Source organism: Phascolarctos cinereus, unplaced genomic scaffold (genome assembly GCF_003287225.1).
Source record: "Phascolarctos cinereus isolate Bilbo 61053 unplaced genomic scaffold, phaCin_HiC Scaffold_7;HRSCAF=346, whole genome shotgun sequence".
NCBI classification, from domain to species: Eukaryota; Metazoa; Chordata; class Mammalia; order Diprotodontia; family Phascolarctidae; genus Phascolarctos; species Phascolarctos cinereus.
In genome coordinates this window covers 60,853,744-60,878,528 of record NW_027556180.1, presented here as the reverse complement: position 1 = coordinate 60,878,528, position 24,785 = coordinate 60,853,744, and the positions used below count along the sequence as shown (strand labels likewise).

General features: G+C 38.4%; 1 protein-coding gene across 1 annotated transcript in view; it reads right to left on the bottom strand.

The window, feature by feature from the left end:
• The window catches only part of DOCK10 (dedicator of cytokinesis 10), a 364,408-nt gene that overhangs the window by 9,565 nt on the left and 330,058 nt on the right, over positions 1 to 24,785 (bottom strand). Inside the window, 8 exon segments of the mRNA XM_020975484.2 lie at positions 660 to 850; positions 2,935 to 3,145; positions 6,621 to 6,767; positions 17,282 to 17,395; positions 17,554 to 17,676; positions 18,415 to 18,521; positions 22,824 to 22,922; positions 23,233 to 23,290. Coding sequence (XP_020831143.1) covers positions 660 to 850; positions 2,935 to 3,145; positions 6,621 to 6,767; positions 17,282 to 17,395; positions 17,554 to 17,676; positions 18,415 to 18,521; positions 22,824 to 22,922; positions 23,233 to 23,290 — 1,050 coding nt within the window.

Here is a 24,785-nt window from a genome sequence, read left to right as displayed (position 1 = left end):
GACATAAACTTTGCTGAACTGAATTGAAAAACTGAATTTTGAAGCATTTAAAGAAAGTTTTATAAAACTCACATTTTCCTTGTGACTTCAAAATTTCTAGAAATTTCATATCTCCATATCAAATGGATAACTTGTATTGCCAGACTTAGCATAGTTTCTGATGCATACTTAGTGACTAATTCATTGATGTACACAGAAGTACATGCTTACATAATTTGAACAACTGATGTTTTAGCTGCATATGGAATAAGGTACATATAGGCATGGGCACATGTATGCACCGATGTATGCACACTTATATGTATACATATGCATATGTGTATACATGTATGTAAATCCCATGTGTTTATTATGGCTAGACATGCACTGAAATCCATATTTAATTAACAAGAATTTTAGCTTTTAGCTTACACCCTGCCTTCTGCACTGAAAAAAGTTTCTATTCTAACAGATTTTTATTTCAACTCTTGAGAGATTTTCTTTTTTAAAAAGTTTTTTAATTGATATCTCTTGTTTTTATGTTGCCCACATTTCCCAAAAGCCATCCCTTATAACAAATAATTTTTAATTAAAAAAGGAAAAAAAAGAGGAACAAGAGAAAAAAAAAGATCTCTCATAGTTAGACACATCATCACCACATTGAGCCAAGTCATAGTTACCTTGACACTGACACTCCCTTGGAGTTTGAGCTGCAGTCTGATCATGTCTACCTCTTCCATCGTGCAAAGCTGATTAAGCTCAGAAACCTTCTTGGCCATCTCATCAATGGCGACCTCAATGGGATTCAGTTCCGTGCTTGCCTGGCTGATGACTTGGATTCTCTTCTTCACATAAGGGAACAGATGGCTTGCTGGATAAAGGAAATTCAAGGGTGTTTAAGAGATGAGGACAGTAGCAGGTAGATGATGCCTCAGAAATCTGCACTGCTCTCGCTCACTGTACCTCTAACTGTCTGTCTTGTGGTCTAGTTATTCCAAGAATCCCAGAATCTGAGTTGGAAGAGATCTCAGACACCATCTAGTTGAAGCTGTACCTGACAAGTGGTTGTCCAGTCTCTGCTTGGAAACATTCAGTGAGGGGGAACTGGCCCAGTCCCTCTTTGCGTAGCTAATTAACAGGGAGTTTTCTTAATATCAAGCTGAAATTTGCTTATTTGTAACTTCCATGTGAAGGTCTGATTCTAATTTGACCAACAGCCTTATCAATAAATGCTTGAAGACAGCTCTAATGTCTATCCTTTTCCCCTCTCCCCCCACCCCCGCTTCTCTTTTCTAGGCTAAATATTTCTAGTTTCTTCAACCAATCTGGTATGAAGACTTTTATGTTTTAGAGAGAGGATTTGAATCCAGTTCTCCTGATGTCAAGACCAGCATTCTTTCCCCTAGCAGCCAGGAAGCTAGGTGGTGAAGTATTTAGAATGTGGGCCTTGGAGTTGGGAAGACCTGAGTTCAAATCTTGCCTCAGATACTTCCTAACTGTGTCACTATGGGTAGGCCATAAAACTTCTCAGTGTCTCAGTTTTCTAATATGTAAAACACAGATAATAGTAGCTCCTACCTCATAGGGCTGGTGTGACGTTCAAATGACATAAAGCATTCTATAAATTCTATTCTAGCAAATGAGATAAAACAATCTATAAAGCATTTTGTAAACTGCAAGGTGCTATATAAGAGTTATTATAATAATACATTGTCTTGCATTAAGTACTTCCTTAATATTTAATGAAAGAATCTTAGAGACCATCCAGTCCAGGGGTGGGGAACCTGCCTCCTCGAGGCCACACATGGCCCTCTAGGTCCTCAAGTGTGGCCCTTTGACTGAATCCAAACTGCACAGAACAAATCCCCTTAATAAAAGGATTTGTCCTGTAAAACTTGGACTCAGTCTAAAGGCCGTACCCAAGGACATAGAAGACCACATGTGACCTCAAGGCTGCAGGTTCCCCACACCTAATCTAGTCCAACCCCATCATTTTACTGATGGGGAAACTGAGAGCCAGTAGACTTGCCCATAGGGACCTAGCCATGATAGCAGAAGGGGTGAATGGAGAGTCCTGGGATTTTAAAAGTCACTGCCATTCTGCTTACTAAGTGCAGCAGCTGTAATAAGATTTTTTATTTTGCACTGCCCTCCCAAGAGCTCATGGAGAAAGAAAGTAGAATGTAAGCTCCCTGAGGCCAATGACTGTTTTTTCTTTCTTTGCATTCCCAATGTCTAGTACAATGCCTAGAATATAGGAGGCAGTTAATAAAAATGCTTGTTGATTGTCATTGAACTGAATTAAGGAAAGACAAAATAGCTGTTTACTCCCTTCCCACTTATATTAAGAGCTTTTTATGCTCTAGGCACTATGCTAAGAACTGGGGATACATTCTAATGGAGAAGAGAACATATGACTAGCCAGATTCATACAAGATATATATAGTGTATGTGGAAGGTAGTGTGAGAAGGGAAGACACTGGAGAGTAGGAGGAGGAAGGACTGAGCTTCCTGTAGGTGGGAACTGAGCTGAGTCTTGGGAGGAAGCCAGGGAAGTTAAGAGTTAGAGGTGATGAGGGAAAGTATTCCAGGCATAGAGGACAGCCTAGGCCAGGGATGGGGAACCTGCAGCCTTTTGACTGAATCTAAGTTTTATAAAACAAATCCTTTTCTTAGGGGGATTTGTTCTGTGAAGTTTGGATTTGGTCAAAGGGCTGCCCTTGAGGACATAGATGGCCACGTGTGGCCTCGAGGCTGCAGGTTCACCACCCTTGGCCTAGGCAAAGGCAGAGATGGGAGGGAGAGCATTGAGTCTGAGTCGACAACAATACGTGTTGTCAAATCAAGCCCATCCTCCCCCACACCTACTAATCGCAGGCATTGAGAGTAGCTTGGTCCAGATTTGGTCGCTGATGAGATGTCACCATGAGGCCCCCTTGCTGCACTAGCACGTACTTGTGAGTATTGTTCTCCTCTTGCACTGCTCCTCGACCCCACCGTGTTTCTTGCCCGACAGCGTGAATGGTGTTTCAAAGACAAAACGGTTGATGTTGTGATGCATTTCAAAATCTGTCTTTCGATCTTCAACTTCCTTCTCCTCAAAGTAAGGTGTGACGTAGGTCACCTGGATGTAGGCATATTTGGGATCCAATTCCTTGGGGTTGACCTGTAGGAACATCATTACCTGAAGTGAAAAACTGATGGAATGACATACTTTGATGGGTCTTTGAAATTTGCCCACTACTGCCCTTGTTGAAAAGGTGTAAAATGTAATGTCTTAGAATGTGTTTTCTAATCTTTCCTTCCCTATTAGGACCTTATAATCATGTCCTTCTAGAGTGGGGAAGGAGCTTAGGGACCCTTCCCAGCTCTGCCCATTCTTTTTATGGATGAAGAAACAGAGGCACAGAAAGGTTAAGTGATATATTTAAAGACACATAGTTTGTACACAGACACATAGCTTGCAGCTAGGTGGTGCAGTGTATAATTTCCTGGGCTTAAAACTAAAAAGACTCATTTTTATGAGTTCAAATCTGGCCTCAAACATTCACTAGCTGTGTGACCCTGGGCAAGTCACTTAACCCTGTTTGTCTCAGTTTCCTCATCTGTAAAATGAGCTGGACAAGGAAATGGCAAAACACTGAAGTATCTCTGCCAAGAAAAGCCCAAATGGGGTTACAAAGAGTCAGACATGACTGAAAAATTACTGAACAACAACAAAAGTTTGTTATTGGCAGAACCAGTAATGATTTCTTTACTCCCAGTCTCTTGCTTTGCTACCAGAAAAGAGACATATCAACATAATATTTCAGAAGATGAAAATAGTGTCATGTAGGCAAATCTCTTGGTGTGTGCAATTTGTTTCATTTGAAACCCAGAAAATCAAATGAAGTCTTAGTGTCTTAGGGCCCCATGGCTATATTCACCACTTGATAATGTTTGGCATTGATTACATGAAAAACATTTGTCATTCTTGCCCGCATTTCATCCTGATACTCAAACAAAATGCATCTAGTGTTTGTCTTCTGTTTGAGAAGGACACAGGGATAGAATTTTATAGCTAAAAGGAACCTAGAGATTGATCTTCCACATTTTATTGATGAAGTAAGTAGGCTCAGAGAAAGCAATAGATACTCATTGACTTGAATAAATATACCCTGTTTACACAGTTATTTAATAGCAAATCTAGAATTGGAACCTCTGACTTTCAGGCTATTCATTACCATTTGTATTTTAGTAGGGGAGCAGATCAGGGACTTTACTGATATGGGAAATCCCTAGGGTGTCAATTAGGATCAGATCAACAGCTTGTCTATGGCTTATAGTCTAAGGGAGTTGCTGGGGACAATGAGAGGTTAAGTGCTTTGCTTGTGGTCACATATCCAGTATTGGCTGGTGATGGCACTTGAACTCAGGTCTTCTTGACATACAGGTCAGGCTTCTATTCATTCCTTTAAGCTGTCTCTTTTCATATTATACCATATTGAATTTCCCATAGTCTATTCCATTATGGATTTTTTTGGTTCTGTGAATGTCTACTACCACAGTGGCACCAATAAAATATTAATAACTACAGGAAGGTGGGCAGCATATTGGATGTATTCTCTATGCAGCATATGGCAAAAGATATAGGTGTGAATTATACTGGATGAAATGGCATGGCTGAGTTGTGCTTTTCACTAATTGGGGAAGTCCCCTCAGCAATGAGAACATAGATCTGCTAAAGTAGAGATGTTCAAGTCAGTATTGCCTACTCTGTAATGTTACCTTCTTGAGGACAGGGTAGATATCTTTTGGATTGATCCATGAATAATTTACCTATGTGATCTAATCTAGTGCCATTTGTTGAGTGGTGAATGGCTCCTCAAAAACATCAATAGTAACCTACATTTACATAGCATGCAGCAAAAAGAACCATAACATTTTTAGCACAATCTTCTGTAATAGGGATCTTTTAATTGACATGAGATGCTAAAGTCAGAAATTGGAAGTGGAACAACTCTAAAGTGTGATTCACATAACTGACAAGATTGTGGTAGGATGCAAATGAGGTAAGGTATATAAAGTGCTTCACAAAACTTAAAGCACTTTGTAAATATTGATTGTGTTATTTGTATTAGCCTTTTCACTAGGTTGTAACTTGAGGACAAGGTCTTCCTCTTATTTATACTGACAACCTTGTTCAGTCATTTTCAGTCCTGTCTGACTCTTTGTGAACCCATTTGGGATTTTCTTGGCAAAGATACTGCAGCGGTTTTACTTCTCCCACTTATTTTACAGATGAGAACACTGAGGCAAACACGGTTAAGTGACTTGGCCAGGGTCACACACAACTAGTGAGGCTGGATTTGAACTCAGAAAGCTGACTCTTCCTGACTCCAGGTCTGGTGCTCTATCTACTGTGCCACTTGCAGCCAACTTTGCACATAGCAGGCCCCTAAAAAACTTCTAGTTGGATGAATGCTGTATGTTGAATCAAATAACTAGCACGTTATATTTCTGTGAATTTTTTTTTTTTAGTTTTCAGCTTCACTGATTCCATTCTCTCTTTTGGTGCAACCCCCCGTAAGATGAATTCACTAACCTCCTGTGTTAGCTATCAAACAGAGCACAAGGTAGTGGAGGCCTCCAAGACAAAGGTCAGAACACTGGGCTTGGTTTCCTCTCAAGGGCTGGATTTAGAGTCACAGGACCTGGTTTTAAGGCCCAGTTCTGTCATCTACTACTTTATTACTTGCTGATGTGGGAGAGTCCCTTCGCATCTCTGAGCCTCTTTGTCCCCATCTGTAAAATGGAGTTAGGCTAAAGGGTCTCTGAGATGGCTTCAGTTTGGGGTCTATGATCCTATATGATTTCTAAATTTCCTCTAGTTTTAACTCCCATAATCCTATGAACATCACAAGACAGAATAATAATATTGTTGTTCTGCTGTGCTATGTCTGACTCTTCGTGACCCCATCTGGGGTTTTCTTGGCAAAGATGCTGGAGTGGTTTGCCATTTCCTTCTCCAGCTCATTTTACAGATGAGGAAACTGAGGCAAATAGGGTTAAGTGACTTGCCCAGCATCATACAGCTAGTAAGTATTGGAGGCTGGATTTAACCTGGCCCATCCTGATTTGAGGTCTGGTGATCTATCCATTGTACCACCTAGCTAACTCAAAAATTTTTACTTATTGACCGCGCAGATTTAATGCTATTCACTATTGTTATCATATCTGAAGGACACTGGGGGTGGGGGCCTTTGAAGTCAACCTGGTACCTGGTATTGTGGTGGGAGGGAATCATAGGGGAAAAAACTGAACCAAGATAAAATTGGCCTAATTCACAATTTTTTTCTAGAGCCCAGCTCTTGAGGTACTAGAAAATTCGGTGACTTCTATGACCAGCCATTATAATGATATTATGATAATCTTAAAACCCAGAAGCTGTACTAACAAAGATTTAAATAGAAAAACATACCCCCCCCCCCCGCCCCAGCCAAGCTCTCAAACCCTCAGGTGAGCTAGAGATCTTTCCACCATGCTTTTTGGCAGCAGAGATTAAGTTGCTAACCTAGGGCTTATAGATATAGCTTCTATTTTAAAAGGACTCAAGGAAACTCTTGCATGAGGTTTAACCTGAATCCATTTTTTCTCTTTACCTTGTTGGAGTCCTGGATTATCTTCACATTGTCTGCACCAAATTTATCGGCATAAAGCTTCAGGAGTCTTTGGGATATCTCAGATAAACCTGTCAGCTTAGGTTCTTTATAAATGTATTCTTTACCTTCCTCTTCTTCAAAAAATCCCTATTGAAGAGAAAATAAACCACCAGTTTAGTAATGACAGGAAGCAGATTTAGAGATGACAAGAGAAAGAAGTTGTTTGCTTGAATGAGAAGCCATTTGAGGAACTGGTTATCTGTTAAAATTCAGCATCAACCAATGACCTGGCCCAAGGAGCCAAAGTTCATGTTAGAAGCAGAAATGGAGTACCTTACAAAAATAATTCTGCCACATTTTCTGGTTTTCAAGCCTTTTTAGTCACAAAAGAATAAAACATCCATGAATTTTGGGGAGAGAATGCCCTCATGTGGCAGTCTGTTGTAGAACACAAACCCAGCAATTTTCAGCATCATCTGGAGATCAGTTTACCATTTAATTTACAGATAATCTACACATTCTTGGAATAACCATAGGAGACAATACTCTGTGGTATGTGGGATTCTTTAAGTAGCTTAACATACATAAAACATGGCAATATAGTTAAGACAAAATAATCTATAATTTAGGCATTTTCCTACGTGCCATCACTTTGAAAATAAATTGGCACGATATCTCCAAAGACAACATAGTTAAAGGGCTCGATGTAATTTAATCATTCACATTTTTTTAAACAAAGTGATTTCTTAATGTGTTTGCAAATTCATACTGGGAAGGATTAATTATGATAATGTGTCATAGGGTTTTAGATACAAAGTTTTTTCTTGTGGGAAAATGTTACCTTTCTCTCCTTTAATTTGCTTGGCTCTAGATTTTGACCTGGAGAGGGTAATAGAGGTCTAGTCAAACCACCTCATTTTACAGATGAGGAAACTGAGGGTAAGAGAGATTAAATGATTTCTCCAAAGTCATAGAGGTAGTAAGTGGCAGAGTTGGGATTTGAACCCAGGTTCAAACTCTCATGTTCAGTCATGCCCAACTCTTTGTGACCCCATTTGGAGTTTTCTTAGTAAAGATACTAGAGTGGCTTGCCATTTCTTTCTCCAGCTCATTTTACAGATGAGGAAACTGAGATAAACAGGGCTAAGTGACTTGCCCAGGGTCACAAGCTACTAAGTGTCTGAGACAGGACTCCCAATCTAGTAGTTTTTCTATTGCCTCATGCAGGCTGGCTTATCTTTCATCAAGCCTAGGTGAGATTCCTTCACTGGGTGTAACCTGAGAACACCCTCAGCTTCTTTCTTTGTGTGTGTGTGTGTGTGTGTGTGTGTGTGTGTGTGTGTGTGTGTGTGTGTCTTTTTCACTATCTGTCTCTGTTTATCTAGGTCTGTTTCTCTAAAAAAGATCTTAGTTAAGTCTTGCCAAGCAGCTGCAAATCACAGACTGAATACCATTAAACTTTTATAATTTTGTTGAATTAAAAAAAATACATTTGTTATTCATGGGGGCACTGTTAGAAAACATTCTAACAGAACTCTTTTTTTATTAAATCATGTAGGATGGACTATTTAACAACCCAAATCATTTCCACCCTGTATGGGTTTGTTGGTACATATGCTCAGGTTCCTGGGAACCCGGAAGAATAAGGTGGTACAGAGACTATGGATTTAAACATTGATCTTGAGATGACACAGTTATGCAGCTGTGCTTTTCAAAATCTATATCTTTGATGATATTCCAGACCACATGTTGGCAAACTCCAGATTGATGAAATATGACATAGAAAATGTGTATAAGAGGGCAGTGACTCATTAGTCCATGCATGGGTAGAGGCACTCTGATCATATGTCAATAGAAATCTTGTGTAAAGCATTTTACAAGCCATAAAGTGATTTATAAAAGTCACCTACTATTAACTATGCATCCCAAAGTCAATGGAGTGGCAGGTAATGGATTTCAGAATCCTGAATTTCATTTTTTTTTTCAGGTTGGTGATATCCAACTGTGTGGTGTTGGTTAAAACCTGTAACTTCACTGTACCCCACATTCAAAGTCACCTTCAGTAATCATAGGATAATAGATTTAAGAGTTGGAAGGGACCTTGCATTTTAGGTAATTTTAAGATGAGATTATGGCTTGAGGACTGGAAGGGAACACAGAGATCATCTGGTCCGACCCCCTCACTGAAACCCAGAGAGTGGGTTGCCCAAGGTCACATGACAAATAAATGGTAGTGTCGAGATTTTAACTCAGGTCCTCTGACTGGAAACCCAGCATTCTTACTGTAGAATAAGGTTGAAAACCCTGCCTTCAAAGAATATGATAAATCATTTTCTTCACTGAAGTCCTCTTCCAATGCATCACTGTGGTGTGGGAGAGACTTGAAGGTCATTTCAGGCTGTGTTATTGGAGCATTGGCCCTGGCACATTCAGGTAATCTGGAAAAGTTTCTAGGATGGGTCTGGTGGCAACTGAGAATCAGTCTGGCTAGATTTGGAGAGGTTCGTTATTGGAAAGTGGAGATGAAGGGATAAACTTTGGGGGAACACAGAAACTCATGAATTCAGAATGAACGCCATAGTGGTATTCTGATCTGTGTTGTTGGGAGGAGTACCCACACTGACAAAATCATCATTTTTATGAAGTAATGAGTTCAGAGTACCTGTCATAATGAAGATGATGATACTACAATTTATATATTATTTCTCTAGCCATCAGCCTTCTATATTATTATTTCCCCCTGTTAGAATGTAAGCTACCTGAAGGCAGGGCTTATCTTGCTTTCCTAGTTGCATCTCCAATCCTTTGCACAAGTAAAACTCATCCATGTCTTTCTTTTGGTGCTGACAGCAGATATAATCACTCCCATTTTACCCATAAGGTTGAATGCAATAAAGTGAGTTATATAGTCTCAAATAGATCATAACCATCAGAAGTAGAATTCAAACCTGTCTTCACACCTTCAAGTTCAGTTGATCTATTCCCTACACCATGCTCCCTCACCCTAAGGCAATTAAAATACCGGTTGAAATGCGTGAGATAAAAGAGGTGGTAGTAACTGAATTCTGGGTGGCCACGGTCATGTTTATTTGGTTTCTTTTGCATAGAAACTATTTTGTTTTTACTGCTGTTCAGTCATTTCAGTCCTGTCCAACTTTTTGTCACCCCATTTGGGATTTTCTTGGCAAAGGTACTCAAATGCTTTGCCATTCTTTGTTCAGCTCATTTTACAGATCAGGAAACTGAGGCAAACAGGGTTAAACAACTTGCTAAGGGTCACCCAGCTAGTAAGTGTCTGAGGTCAGATTTGAACTCACAAAGATGAGTCTTCCTGACTCCAGGCCCAGCACTCTATCTGCTGTGCCACCTAACTCTTTTATAAAATAACTGATGTACAAACAGGAACAGTGAGGTATTGTAGGACCCTTTTGCTCCATGGCCCAAGGTGGTGAGCAGACTGGAGAACCCCATTTCAAGTCAGGAGAAAGTGAGGTCCCTAGCACTTTGATGTTCGATTAGGAAGCTCAACTGAAATTCTTCCCCATGCCTCACTGGCTTCTTGAAGGGAATGCCAGTGGTAGGCTAGCTCTGGAATGTCCTGATGTCCCAGGAAGTGTGGACTCTGTGACAGATTGTATAGCTATTGCCTCCAAATGAGCCTAGCTAAATTCAGAGAGGCTCATCATCGGATTGGTCACAGGATGATGCATTTTTTTTCTTTTTAGGCAATTGGGATTAAGTGACTTGCCCCGGATCACACAGCTAGTAAGTGTGAAGTGTTTGGTCTGAGGGTGGATTTGAACTCAGTTCCTCCTGACTTCAGGGTTGGTGCTTTATCTACTGCATCACCTAGCTGTCCCTAGGATGATGTGTTTTTAAGCACTCTCTAAGACTATTTACTAAGTTATGCAGGGCTTGTGATTTGTATTGATGAGGTCACTGCCCCCATTAACATTTATAAACCTTTTAAGTACTAACAATTGATTAGGAAAAAAGAGAAATATAATGATATAGACAATGCTCTGCTATTCCTTTAGTCAATAAAACTCATGAATTCAGAATTCAGGCTCCCTATTACATCTTGTTTTACTCTTTAATTTATTGACTGTAGTCATGGGCAAGTTAGTTAAATCCCTTGAGTTTCAGTGCTGTCATCCGCAAATATGGGGTTAATATATATATGTGTGTATGTGTGTGTGTGTGTGTGTGTGAGCGTGTGTATTTTACTAGTGACCTAACAAGAACTTTGCAGACTGCAAAACCCTATGCTAAAATGGGAGAATAATAAGTACCTGAATTAGAAACAGTTATTAACAATAAATAGCTTGAGTCCAATTTAGAAAGGGGGAAATATGGTGGAATCATTGCCAACTTAGAAAAAATTCTACATCTCTTTATATGTAACTCTAATATTTGAGGGTCTCCTTGGCTTTGTTTTGTGGCTGCTGTCATCTTAGGAAATGGAAGAGCTCCTACTATTCTGCTCTAAAGCACATAATCAATTGTGTACATTTACAGAGAGAGTTTCTGAATAATGCTGGTTCAGAATTTGTTGACAAGGGTGATGAGCCCTCTGAGAGCCAAGAAGAAAGGAGGAATTTGTAGAACAGATAAACGATTGAGAATCCACATGGAATAACTTGAATGCAGAAGAATCTCTGCCTGTTTAAAAATGTAGAGACCTATTGAGATCAGATGGAGAGTGGGATAACATTCCTACAAGCCATTCATTTCCTTCTTCCCTCCCTATGTAAGGATTCTAAGGGCACCTGGCCCTTCAGTTTCTGCACTGGGCATTCCCTTGTTTGTCCAGACACTGAGCAAAAGAGCCGGAGGTTCTCACTGATCTGAGTGGCTGTTTTGTTACAGCTGTTCTTTCATTAATGCCAGCAATTTGAACCTCAGGGAAATTGCAAGGATGAACTGATATACAAAATGCAAGAGGGCAAAGGAAGGTGGGTAATAGGATGGGAAATTTATTCTGCGCAAGTCCTGAGTACTAAAGCTCTGAGTCTTCATTCGACATGCTTCCTACAGCATGTCTAGTACCCCACAAACAATTAATATTAAATACCTCGGCTGATCCTAGAAAATGAAATGCATTGTTACCCAAGGGATTCAAATAACATTTCCCCAAATGTCTCTACCAACGCAACAAGCTTATGGAAAACTATGTTGCCATAATTGTTGTAATGCAATTTCAAAGCATGTGTTCTTCTCTCCATTTCCAGGTGAATTTTATAGTTACATAAAGCAACATCACGAAAAAGGAATGCTTTTTGTCCCTGGGGATTAGTTATAACCAAGGGTTCACAGGTTTAATCTTCTCTTCTTGCAGCCTCATTCTATGCATGTCCTGTGGATTATTCATATCTATTCTGGTCTTGCATTTGTTACTGACTGGGGAACGATGCCCTGCCTGCTCCTATTTTTTTTTTTTGCCTGAGGGAGGAGGCTGCCACTCCTGTTTTGCATCTGGCCCTTTCGGAAAGGTATCTGAGTGCAATTTGAACAATGATGATTGAGGCTTGAATTTTCTGTGCCTAGGATGACACCTGCTCAGAACAAGCTGGATCTTCATTCCATATGACACTGGGCTCTTAGCTAGGGTAATGCTGGTAAATTTCTTAACAACTGGCTCTCCAGAAGGAAAATAAAAAGTACTCTTGATACACTTTTAAGTTTAATCCGCATTCTTAATATTTTCTCTGTTACTTTTTTTCTAGACAACTAATAAAATAATAAAGCCCTGATCTGTAGTATTTGCTACTTTTCAAGATATAAACGTTCCTGCTAAAAACTTAACAAATTGGCTCCAGCACACCCCTCTGGTCTCTGAACACTTGTGATCTTAGAAAAGCATATTTGGGTTTTTGAGGCTGGTCAATATTTTCTAATAGGACAATAAGCATTTTTGGCAGGTACAGCTAGGAAACTGTGGCATCATTAAAATACAAAAACCTATCCAAAAGCAAAAACAAAAACCAGAAAGAACTATTAGGATGTACGATTCAGAAATCTGACAAAAGAACAGTTAGACAATTTAAACATTTAAAATATAAAAACATCTCAAATGTGATCATCCCAGATGTCCCACTTCTGCTTCCCCCACCCCACTCCCTTTAGTATAAGGGTTTGCAAATGTTCTTTTAGTAGGTGAGTTAAACTGTCAGGATCCCAAACTTACATATGAAGGTGGAAAATTTTCCAGTGGGGGTCATGGGTGTTGGAGTGGGGAGGGAGGTGATATTTAAAGAATTACAAAAAAGTATACACTGGTCAAATAAACATATTTGTATATTGGCAGACAATGTACAGACAAGAAAAGCATTTTGTATTGGGATTCTGTCTTCATAACAAAGCTCTAAGTGTGTGTTGTCCTTGGAATAAAGGATCACGTGGTCTCTTCAAGACCATTCTTCACATCTTTGTCCTTCTCTACTTGGCTTGGAACTCTAGTCTATTGTTTCTACAAAATACCTTCCTTTTTATGTGTTTGTGAGTGTGTATTTTTTTTTAATTCAGAAAAGCTCTATTTAAATTTATATAGTTCATTTTTGTCTTGGAACCATCCTCCTTTATGACTTAGAATAAAAAAAAATGTTTCCTATAGCTTTCTGAGAAGGTATTATTCATTTCATTATTCTTTTCCTGTGGTTGCTGCTCATTCTAATCGGGAAGATCTTACTTATTCCCCTGGCTGTCTTGCTATCCATGTAGCATCTAACTATCAGCATTGCCTTTGAATGGAGTAGCTTTGTTGGAGTGTCCAGCAGTGTCTTAAATTTGGGAAGCGGGGCAGAGCTGAGCTAGCAGAAAGAACCCTGATCTGGAGTTAGATAACCTGGGTTTGAATCCCAGTTCTGTCATTTACAACTTGTGTGCCCTTAGGGTAACTTACTTAAGCTCACTGAGGCTCAATTTCATCATTTGTAAAATGAGGAGCTGGACTAGATTATCTCTAAATTCTCTTTCTAGCTCTTGAACTCATGATTGCCAAATGCTCTAGACTCACGACCTCATCTCTTTTTTGTACATTTTTGCAATCAACCCACTGACAAAATTCCCTCCTTGATTAGGAGAGGATCATTTGCAGAAAGCATCGTGTTTCCTCTGCTCATGCATGAAGACCAGGAGAAAAGACCAGGAGAAAAGACCAGGATAGATTTTGATGAAGGAGGGTGCTTCCACGTTCGAAGTGTGCTCCCACACCAATCTCTGGGGAACAACAGGAATGCTGGCAGGTCACCTGAGGAGTAGATAGGCTTGGGCAACTACCTCAAATTCCGTAGTATTGTAGAATTTCAGAGCTTAAATGGAGCTTGGAGATCATCTGACCCAATACTCCCATTTAACAGTTGAGGAAACTGAGGGCAAGAAAGATGAAGTGACTTCCCCAAGGCCACCCAGCTAACTAGGTAGTAGTGTTAGGGCTAGGACTTAACCAGAAAGTCTCTTGAGAGTCAGGCCCATACACCAGCCACCATACTAGAGTGCTTCTTTGAGAAGGCCAGTTACTAGACTATCAATGGATTAGCCAGAGAACTGTTACCTAAACATCTTGAGATCAGGTGTGTGTGCTTATGTATGTGCATGCACATATGTATTTATTTGAGAATGTGCATAGATCAAGGCTCAAAAAGTGTCAATGCATACATAAATCAATGGATACATTTTTGTAATTCAAGGAACTGGAAAAAAGTTTAGTTTAATAAATGCAGGATGATTCATAGGTGGATAGCAGCAGGATTATCTCACCTTTGACATCACATACTGAGTAACCAAAATGGGGAAGTTAAGATTCAGTTAAAAACCACTTTAGGGAAGAGTGAGCAGTATTAGAGCATGCACAGGGACAGAGAACTTACCACAGCCTGGAATGATCAAGACCAAGAGAAGAAAAGAGCAAAGGTGGGCATTAAAAATCAATCAGCAAGCAGCAGGATTCAGTTCAACTTGTTTACTCATTCTGAGTCTTACAGACTGCATTATGTAAGGATAGGGAACCTATTTTATAAATATTATGTAAGGATGGGGAGTAATTATCCCCCCCCCCATTTTAAAGTTATATAGTAACAGTAATATTGTTTTAAGAATGATTTGGAGCAACTAAGTCATTTTGACTAACATAAGTACACAAATTAAAAATAAAGGACATATGAAGAAAGATGCTATCTGCATCCAGAGAAAGAACTGATATTTGAGTCTTGTGGTAGCCATCTTGAGAGCATAGAGGGGGGAGAGGGAAGAAAAAAAAAGGAAAAAAAGAAATTTACATGATAACTTTGTTATATATTTGGAGGGAATAGCAAGTTGTACATGGTAGGTTTGAGTTTCATGTGCACTGTTATAGAAATGCACGTTTTATTCTGTGAATTGAAAATAAAATAAATTTTGAAAAAAGAGAAATCATAGTGGAGGACTAAGAGCACCATAACATCAGGGAGACGATGACGTGGCTTGCACCTGACTTTGATCTGAGTAAGTAAAGGAAGGCTAAAGCAATTCCCCACTCGACTTTTGCTTAATCATTCATTGAAAATCTGAATGGTTTCTCATTTCTGAGTTCCTCAGTAGATCTTTGGTCACCTTCTTGGCCACATCCTCTCCCCTTCCCCTTCCCCCATCTCTCATCAATTTTTTTCATCTGCTGCCTCACAAAGGTTCTTCTTTGGCTACAGACTTTAAAGCTCAAGTGCCCTAAGTCTCACTTTTTTTCATGTAGCTTTTGGTACTTGGACTTCCCCCTTGGATTTCATATAGCTAATTAAAAATTTATATATATATATATATATATAAAATAAATTTTGGGCACTATAATTATTTATATTTGTGACTTTTGGATTGTAAGCTTCATGAGGACAAAGGCTATGTCTTACCTAAACTTCATATCTCCCTCTGTGCCTAACACAGTGCTCTGCACATGGTAGGTATATAATAAATGGTGAAGGAATGATTGAAGGAATACTTTGGACAAATGGAAGTTAATTATACTATTAAATGAAAAGTGTAGCCTCTCAGTGACTTCAATGCTTCACTTGTCTATATAAAAGATAGTATTTCTATGTAGGACTTAGCTCCTTAATAATATTTGGAGGATCAAGGAGAGACATTTTCACCCAAGGACACAATGAAAGTGATCTTGAATGATTAAATTGGGGTGGCATCTCTAGTAATAACCTGAAGATGTGGAGAGAAGGGAAGTATCTACTGTAGCATAAATGTTTTTTCTAGGGCAGGGACTGTGATTAAAAAAAAGATCTTTTTTAGCTCAAGATCCTAGCACAACACCTTGCACACGGTGGATGCTTCTTACATGTTGGTTGAGTTGAAATGAAGGAGCAATGCATAGAAACAGTGCTTGAAGTGAGAGCAAGAAAAAAAAAGGAAGATGGCTAGTATTATCTTTAATGGCTAGTATGTCATATTTAAAGGGTGTAGAATGCTTATTTACAGGGATAATGCTTTGAGACAGGTTCCTTGAAAAATAATGAGGTAGCTACAAGCTCTCATATAAACAATTAACTTGTCTAATCCCACCCCTATTTCAGTGACTGCATGGGAAAATTCAGGATGCATGCTTGAATAGTTACATTTTTAGGGTAATGCTGACTGGCTTTTAGAAGAATAGAACATGTCAGTTCTTGTCTATAGTTTATAATATGAACTCAGATGTCGTGGCTTCAAAATGTGTTGAAGTTCAAGGCAGGATTCCAAACTATTATACTACCTTCCATATAAAAGCAGCAGTAATTTGGAAGCAGAAATCAAAAAGAAAAACAACAGAGTGACTTTAAGCCATATATTCATAGCTCTAGTTTTGTGATATTGCACAAGAATCTCCAATTATCTCCAGAGATAATAAGAATTTCTCTAAAAATTCTTAAGATCAAATGAATTTTATTTTATTTTTTAGTCTAAACCTGTAATTTCATACATGGTGGAAAAACATAATGCATAAACTATTGATCCAGATCTGCAACTAATGTTTTTGGAACACTGAGCCTAGGGCATTGAGAGGTTAAATCATTTGCCTATAGTCAAACAGCTAGTATATGTCTGAGGCAAGATTTCAACCCTCGGTTTCTTGACACCAAGGCCAGCTCCCTAACCTAAAGCCATGGAGTCTCACTGAAGTGTAAAGAGTGAGGTAGGGATTCACTGCTATAGGAAATTCCCGGGTGAGGAAACTACTTCTACCAATGCAAGTTAGCACTTTCTCTGCAGCTTATGGTTTTAGAGAGTTATCTAGAGGACTAATAGGTTAAAAATTTGCCCACTGTCATATAAGTCAGTCTGAATCAGAAACAAGACTTGAACCCAGATCTTCCTGGCTTCAAGGTTATCTATCTATTATACCATGTTGACTTATTAAAGCATAGAATACTTTTAGGGGAGGCAGGGAGGACAGGGTGTCAGGAAATCAAATAAAGAATGAGAACAAATTCAATTTTCCTGAAGCTACAAATCACTGTTCTATGCTGTACCTTTATCAAGACACCAATGAGTTTTTCTGACCATTTGGGTTCTCAGTTAGCTAAATTCACAAAAGTATAATGTGAAGAAAAATTTAGTTTTCTGAAAAAAAAAAAGAAAGCCTGAATCCAATAAATTAAACAAAATTTACTGCTATGTAAGTAAACTGTTTCCTTTTCACTTACCTGCCCATAAAATGCCACACGATAATAGCGACCAAACAGTCGTTTTTCGGAATTCACCACTTCTGCAACTTTCAGATATGATCGATGAATGTCATAGTAGAGATCTGATAATTTCTAAAGCCAGAAAAGAGAAGACACACACACCAATAACTTTACATTGGAGGTTTTCATTGAGTCTGATTCTGATACAAAAGTAAAGAGATTTATCTTAAATCACAGATCAGTTTGAAGTGAGGAATTTAAATTCAGTATTAAGTGTTCTCTAAACATACTTTGAAGTCTCTCTGCTTCTCAAAGACTGCAATGATGGGTTTGTTGACATCAGCGATAAGCTCGTATCTCTCCGACTTCCACAGAAACTCAACACACATGTAGAGCTGCTCCACCAAGATATTCTACAATTTCCCAAATTAAAATGGTATTTGACAGTTAATATGGTGGCTCACCAATGAGGGTGAGTTCATGAAATCACTGAATTTTTTGGTTTTCGATAGAACTTGACTTGCCTGTATGAACTCCTGAACTAAGGTAAAGGAGACATAAAGTCAAGGAAGGTAGATTTTTGTTTGTTTCCCCCCTTAAATCAAAGAGGTGTGACCAGCTCATAAAACAGTCAAGATATAGTCATCATTATTGATTACAGCTTATGTTTTTATAATACTCCACTACTTACAAAGTCCTTTCCAACTGTCTCACCCCCCTAAGGTCACCCTCCATCTAATATTCTCTATTTATCTTAAATGTTCTGAAACACATAAACACACATACACATTCCACCCCCACCCCATTAGAATGTAAGCTCCTTGAGAGCAGAGTCTATTTTTGCTTTTTCTTTGTATTCTTAGTGCTTAACACCACGTCTGGCACACAGTAAGTGCTCAATAAATGCTTAATGATTGATTGGTCATGAACAATCTGGTTGAATTTCACACCTCAGGGGCCTTTATTAGTTTGCAGAGCTGAGTTAGAGTAGCATAGGATAGACTCTTTTTTTTTTGACACCTGCTTAGTCTTAAGCTGTCTTTTCTTCTTTAACTATATGCTAACATTATGAAACTAAAGTTGCATTCCTTGTTCATCTGACAACTTACAATGTTCCATTTACTATATGTTTAGCTCTATTGTTGCCTGACCTCATTATAGGGTGTATCCTGCATCCCTGAATCTTCTTTCATAGCTCCTTCTTCTTTGATATTTGGTGTGATGCTCAGGAAAGCAGGCCAACCCATAGAAAACATGCCTTAGGAAGAGAAAGCCAAAGCAAAAGAAATTATTATTAGTTGATTAAAGTTGTATTTGAATGGGATAATTATTCTTTTTATCACTATTTTTTCAAACAGTAGTAGATTTTTGTTCATGGTGAAATATGTTTTGCTAGGCAAAAAATAATCTTATTCATCACTGTGGAGTCCAATTTTACACAGTCCCTTTCCAGCAAGTAGCATCTTGATAACAGTCTTACATCTTTTCTGTATCACATCCAAGAGAATCACAGAGGATCACAATTGGAAAGGACCTCAAAAGTCACCTAATTCAATCCATAATATCTGAATAGGAATTCCAACTGTGGCATTCCTGAAAAATTATCATCTCTAGCCTCTACTTGATAGATGGCCTGGAGTCCAGTGAGAGGAAGCCCACTGCCTCCAGATGCAGATCGTTACCCTTTGGGACCACTTTAATTGTCTGGAAGTATTCCTTACATCAAATTTTGGTCTGTTCTCTAAGACTTCAACCCACTGCTGATTTTGAGTTAACCTATGTTAACATGCATGTTAATTAGACAGACTCTAATATGATAGATCCATTGTAGAGATTGGTTTTTTTTTAAATTTTTGGATAGTTATAGAAAAGATTTCTTCTTACTAAATTACTAAATCTATGCAAGAGAAATTGGGGAAGGGTAGCTGGTTGTGGGAGGCTCCATTACAAACTCTTCATGGACAAAACTGATAATCCTGACGGAAGCTGGATTTCTGTCAGAAACTGGTCTACTAGAATTATTATTTTCTTTATTATTTCTTTTCTTTGTTCATTCCTAGCAACAGTGAGGATTCTGCATGATTTGGATAATTGGATAGCAGAAGTAAAATTATTCTGGTAGTGCATGCCAATAGATCAAACTGGACCACTTAGGCTGATGTAAAATCTTGATAACTGAAATTACATGACTAAGCATAAAATGTTTCCTTGGGTATGACAAGGACTCACATGACTACTTAACATGATTTATCATAATTGATCCGATATTGCATTTTGTTAGCATGTCTCTTCATTTTCTCTCTCTTTCTTTCTTTCTTTCTTTCTTTCTTTCTTTCTTTCTTTCTTTCTTTCTTTCCTTCCTTCCTTCCTTCCTTCTTTCTTTTCTTTCTTTCTTTCTTTCTTTCTTTCTTTCTTTCTTTCTTTCTTTCTTTCTTTCTTTCTTTCTTTCTTTCTTTCTTTCTTTCTTTCTTCCTTCCTTCCTTCCTTCTTTCTTTCTCTTTCTTTCTTTCTTTCTTTCTTTCTTTCTTTCTTTCTTTCTTTCTTTCTTTTTCTTTCTTTCTTTCTTTTTCTCTCTTTCTCTTTCTCTCTTTCTCTTTCTCTCTTTCTCTTTCTCTCTTTCTCTTTCTCTCTTTCTCTTTCTCTCTTTCTCTCCTTCCTTCCTTCCTTCCTTCCTTCCTTCCTTCCTTCCTTCCTTCCTTCCTTCCTTCCTTCCTTCCTTCCTTCCTTCCTTTTTCCAATAGAACTTGGCAATCACAGTGTCTTGGAAAGAGTGTTGGATTTATTGTCAGAGGACCTGGATTTTAATCCTGGTTCTTCCACTTTCTACCTAGGTTATACTGGGTAAGTCTCTTTGCCTCTCTGGGTCTCCATTTCCTCATCTGTAAGATGAGTGGATTGGAAGGAGATGACATCTAGGGTCCCTTCCAGCTCTAAAGCTAAGATCTAGCTCAGTGTCCTCAAAGTCAAGAATAACCTTTATGGAAATGAGATGAGTCTTTGTCGATCATGTAAAAGGGCACCTTTGAAGAAAAGTCCTTATATAATGAAAATGATGTCACAACAAACATGGCTTACATTTATACTGGCCATATGCCTGGACCCTCTACTGAAGTCTCATTCCATACCTCTAGCTTCTTTATGGCATAGAGCTGTCCTTGGCATTTCACGGATAGGTCAAGTTCTGTCAAGGGCCCATCAAACTGCAAAAGCTTTGACTATGAGTCTAGAGATGCATTGTATGTCTACCATGTGAGGACCAACTTAGTTTTGAGAAGGTCTTCATGAGAAGTTTGGCCAAGAGGTGATCAATTTTTTTGAGCCCTGGTAATTCATGAAGACAAAGTACTAATGGCTTGGGGGTTATGTACAACTGGAGTGAATTTCCATGCGAGAAAATCCCAGTAAGCACTTAAGAAAACCAGATATGGCTTTACTAAAAACACTTGAACCCTTAATTGAAAAAAGCCTTAAAATCACAGACTCAGATTTCATGGGGACCCCACAGGCCAGTTCTTTGAACCTGCACTTGAACAGGAATCCCTTTTATGACAAATCTAACAAATTGCCCTCAAATCTTATTTCAAAGACCTTCAGTGAGGGTCTTCCTATGACAGGCCCCCAGAGAGGTTAATTATTTGGAAGTTTACCTTATATGAAGCCTAAATTTGTCTCTCAGTAAGTCCACTCCTCCTCTCCTTCCAATTTTTCCTCGCTTAGCCCTTTGGGACTGGGCAGAACAAGATTATTCCCTCTTTTGTGTGATAGGCTTTCAAAAATGAGAAGACAGCTATCAAGTCTCTCTGACTACACTCTTTTCTACCTCCTTGCATTTAAATTGTGTCCTTGTCCAACAACTTCATTTATAAAATGAGCTGAGATCCTTTGGTGAAAGATGCTCTGCTTGCAAAAAGGAAGCCACCAGTAATGATTCTGAAATCATGGGTCTGAAGTCTCAAGTTATATTTCAGTTAGGGATTTTCACTGCTGACTCCCAAAGACTTCTTTTCATTTTATGTGCATTACTTAAAAGGCATCATTCATGCCTTACAGAGGCAGAGTGGTATAGTAGTAGAGGCAGCTAGGTAATATAGTGAAGCAGGCACTGGACCTGAAATTAGGAAGACCTGAGTTCAAATCCAGCTTCTGAAGGGGAAGAACCAGATGCTACATGGAAATTACAAAAAGACAATCTTAGTCAGGGGGAAAAACTGCCTAATAATTAAGAACATACAAAAGTGGAATGGGCTGCTTCAGGAGGCAGTAAGGTTTTTTCTCTTCTGAGATCTCTGGGCTAAGGCTAGGTGACCACCAGTCAGGTATATTATCATTGGAATTCCTTTTGAGGTGGCACAGTGGATAGAGAACTGGGCCAGGAGACCTGAGCTCAAATACAGTCTTAGAAACTTACTAGCTGTGTGACCTTTAAGAAGTCACTTCAGCTCTGTCTGCCTCAGTTTCCTCAATTGTAAAATAGGGATAATAAGAACACCTACCTCTCAGGGTTGTTATGAGGATCAAATGAGATAACTGTAAAGTGCCTAGACCAGTGCCTGGCATATAGTATGCACTTAATAAATGCCTATTGCCTTTCCCTTTTGGGTATAAGTTGGACTATATGGCTAATGAAGCCCCTTCCAACTCTGACATCCTGTGATTCTTTGGAGAAATAACTTTCCCAGTACATATCTATATTATATATGTAGATATAAATATACATAGATAGATAGATAGATCATAGCTTTCTTCTGTGCTGAAAATTCTTAATAGCCAATTATGTTTTTAAAAATTCAAATCTACAATATTCTTCACACAGAAATAAGAGTATAAAAGTTAGTCTATTTTGCATTTGTGTTTTTAACATGTCTTAAGTTTAATGTAAATAAATGTTTGATATAAAATTTATTCTAGTGGCAATCTAAAATGCACATTCAATAATTTCAAATTCTACAGATTTTTAAAAACACCTACAGTATGTCTACCAAAGTCTTAGGCCCTGCAAAGTTGAAGTAAATCAGGTTTCTTACCTGTCCTTGTGAATCTTAGAGACTCATCCATTTCATTTTTTAAATAACCTGGATCTTTCCTACTTTAGTCTTTTTAAAAAAATCTATTATTATTATTATTTTTTAACACTTTTTAAAGAGGTTCAGATTCTCTCTCTCCCTCCCACCCTTCCCACATCCACTGAGAAGGCAGACAATGAGACTCATCCATTTCAGAATAAAATTGTTAAGACTTCCAATGGTGGGGCAACATGCAGGTTGGAAGTAATCTATGACCATGGCTTGCCATACCAATCACATAAATCACATGCGATGTTGTTTTTGAGGACAGTGATTAAGTGCCAATTACCTGACCTTCACAATTCTAAGGCAAGATTTCAGAATGCCCACTGCTTCTGGTTGTCACAAGTCAATCATGCATGACTTGGGCTTGAGACACCATTGTTTCAACAGGCACACTGGAGACAGTCCCCTTTGAATACACCTTGAGAGGTGGCTTGATTGACTAGGTCATGTTATTTGACGCATAAACAGGCACGCACGGTTAGAACACTCACTTCCTCCACTGTGAGTTGTTAGTAACTGAGTGCTATCACAGATGTGAACATCCTCCGGGAGCATAGCTGATGTGCAAATCTTTTCCATTTTCCAGTAACCTATGGCAGTGCGAGATGATGTTAGGACAATACTACCATCTTGTGTTAATACATGCATATTAAGTCACAAGTCACTAACCAATGAGGTACTCTCATTTAGCATTAAGAAGCTTACTGTTTAACAAAAAATTATGATTGCTATGGAGTTAAAATTTAGTATCACATTTTAATTGGAAATTTATAAAAAGTGCGAGTCAACTTAAAAAACACTGCAAAAGACTAATGTAATCTAAAATGATGCATGAAGTTTAAATGATGCTGTAACATTCATAATTTCTGGTTTCATTTGTTTTAATCATATTCATCTTACCCTTTCTTTTCAGGTACTCTGCGATGAGGGCAGCTATGTGGATGTAACACATAGCAGCCTGGAACAAGAAAGAAAATACAAGTTAGAAAGCAATGTTTGGCCTAATACTTCCATTGTTGAGATTATTACCCTGGTAGTATTATCAAAACAAAGCAAGAGCTGCCTGTTCAAAGATTTCCTAAGATGATTATGTGTTATAAAGAAAGAAAAGTAAGAAAGTTAGAAAAGAAAATTGAAGCAACTTTAACGTACAATAACGGGGGAATAGTTACATTAATGTAAAGGAACATTATAACTCAATTAAGATGGACAGGTATGAGGAATATAGATATATTGGCAAGGGCCATTATAAAATAATGCAAACTGAACAAAAAAACATAACCAGAAAAATAGAGTGCACGCTACCTACAACCATATAAGAGGAAAAGTAATGAAAAAGGAACGGAGACTTAGAAGGAGGAAGCAAAAAAAGTGATATGATACTTTATGCACTTAAACTGATTTAAATATAAACAGTTAATAGTAAATATAGTTATTTTGTTTAGTATTAGGGTTGTATTGAGATATTTAAATTAAAAATAAAAAACCCATGAAAAATGTAGGGTTTACTATCTACTATCTTTAAAGCCAAAGAAGAATTGAATTTCTCAGCTCTTTTTTTTTAAAAGAAGCAATTCTTGGAGGGTGGAGGAGTGGGGTATTCCTCAGGAATGTGCATGGTTCAGGATAAACAAGTTATAGAGGACGTTGAAAAAACCAGTCTATAATACCTGCCGTTTTGATAGCATTTTCACTTTTTTAAATGGCCTATGTGTCTCATTTCACTTCAGCTCCACGACTTATGAGGTAGGTATGACAGATATCATTATCCCTGTGTTACAAATGAGGAAGCCAAAGCTTGGAGAAATGGCTTGCTGCCCATAGTCACATGGCAAGGAAATGCCAGAGGCAGGCTTTGAACCCAAGTCTGGTATACGGTCGCCCACCCTTGTATTAATTCACCTAGCTGCCATTTTCTTTTTGAGAAAATTTACTAATTTCACTTGAACCTCTCTAGAACGCCATATTATGTAAAATTAGATTCCCCTCCACACCCAAACAAGCTCTGTCTTTTCATTTTGTCCCTTAAACAATTATCTTCATTTCTTAATAATATCCAAGCATTAAAATCAATGCTGATGCTACTGTGACTCAACCTGGGAGTAACCATACAGCTTCCTCTCATTACTCTTACTGCCAGGGGCCTCTCTCCCTTCTTCGAGCTCTTGTGATGAATTTGAGCAATCCATTGATTATTATTTTCCATTTATTTATCACTTATTAGATCTATTGGAGGGCTGTGCTATGCACTAAAAATTGGTACCACACCACTTGGTTACGTAATCTTTATTTGTAACTCAAAGACCGGAATTTTTTGAAGACAAGAATGATGATGTTTCCTTTTTCCTTGATGTCCCGAAGCATGCCTAGCACACTGCTCGGGTCCCAAATTTTGACCTCTCCAGGTCACAGAGAGGCTCACATTTTGCTGGGGAAATATTTCCCTGCATAAA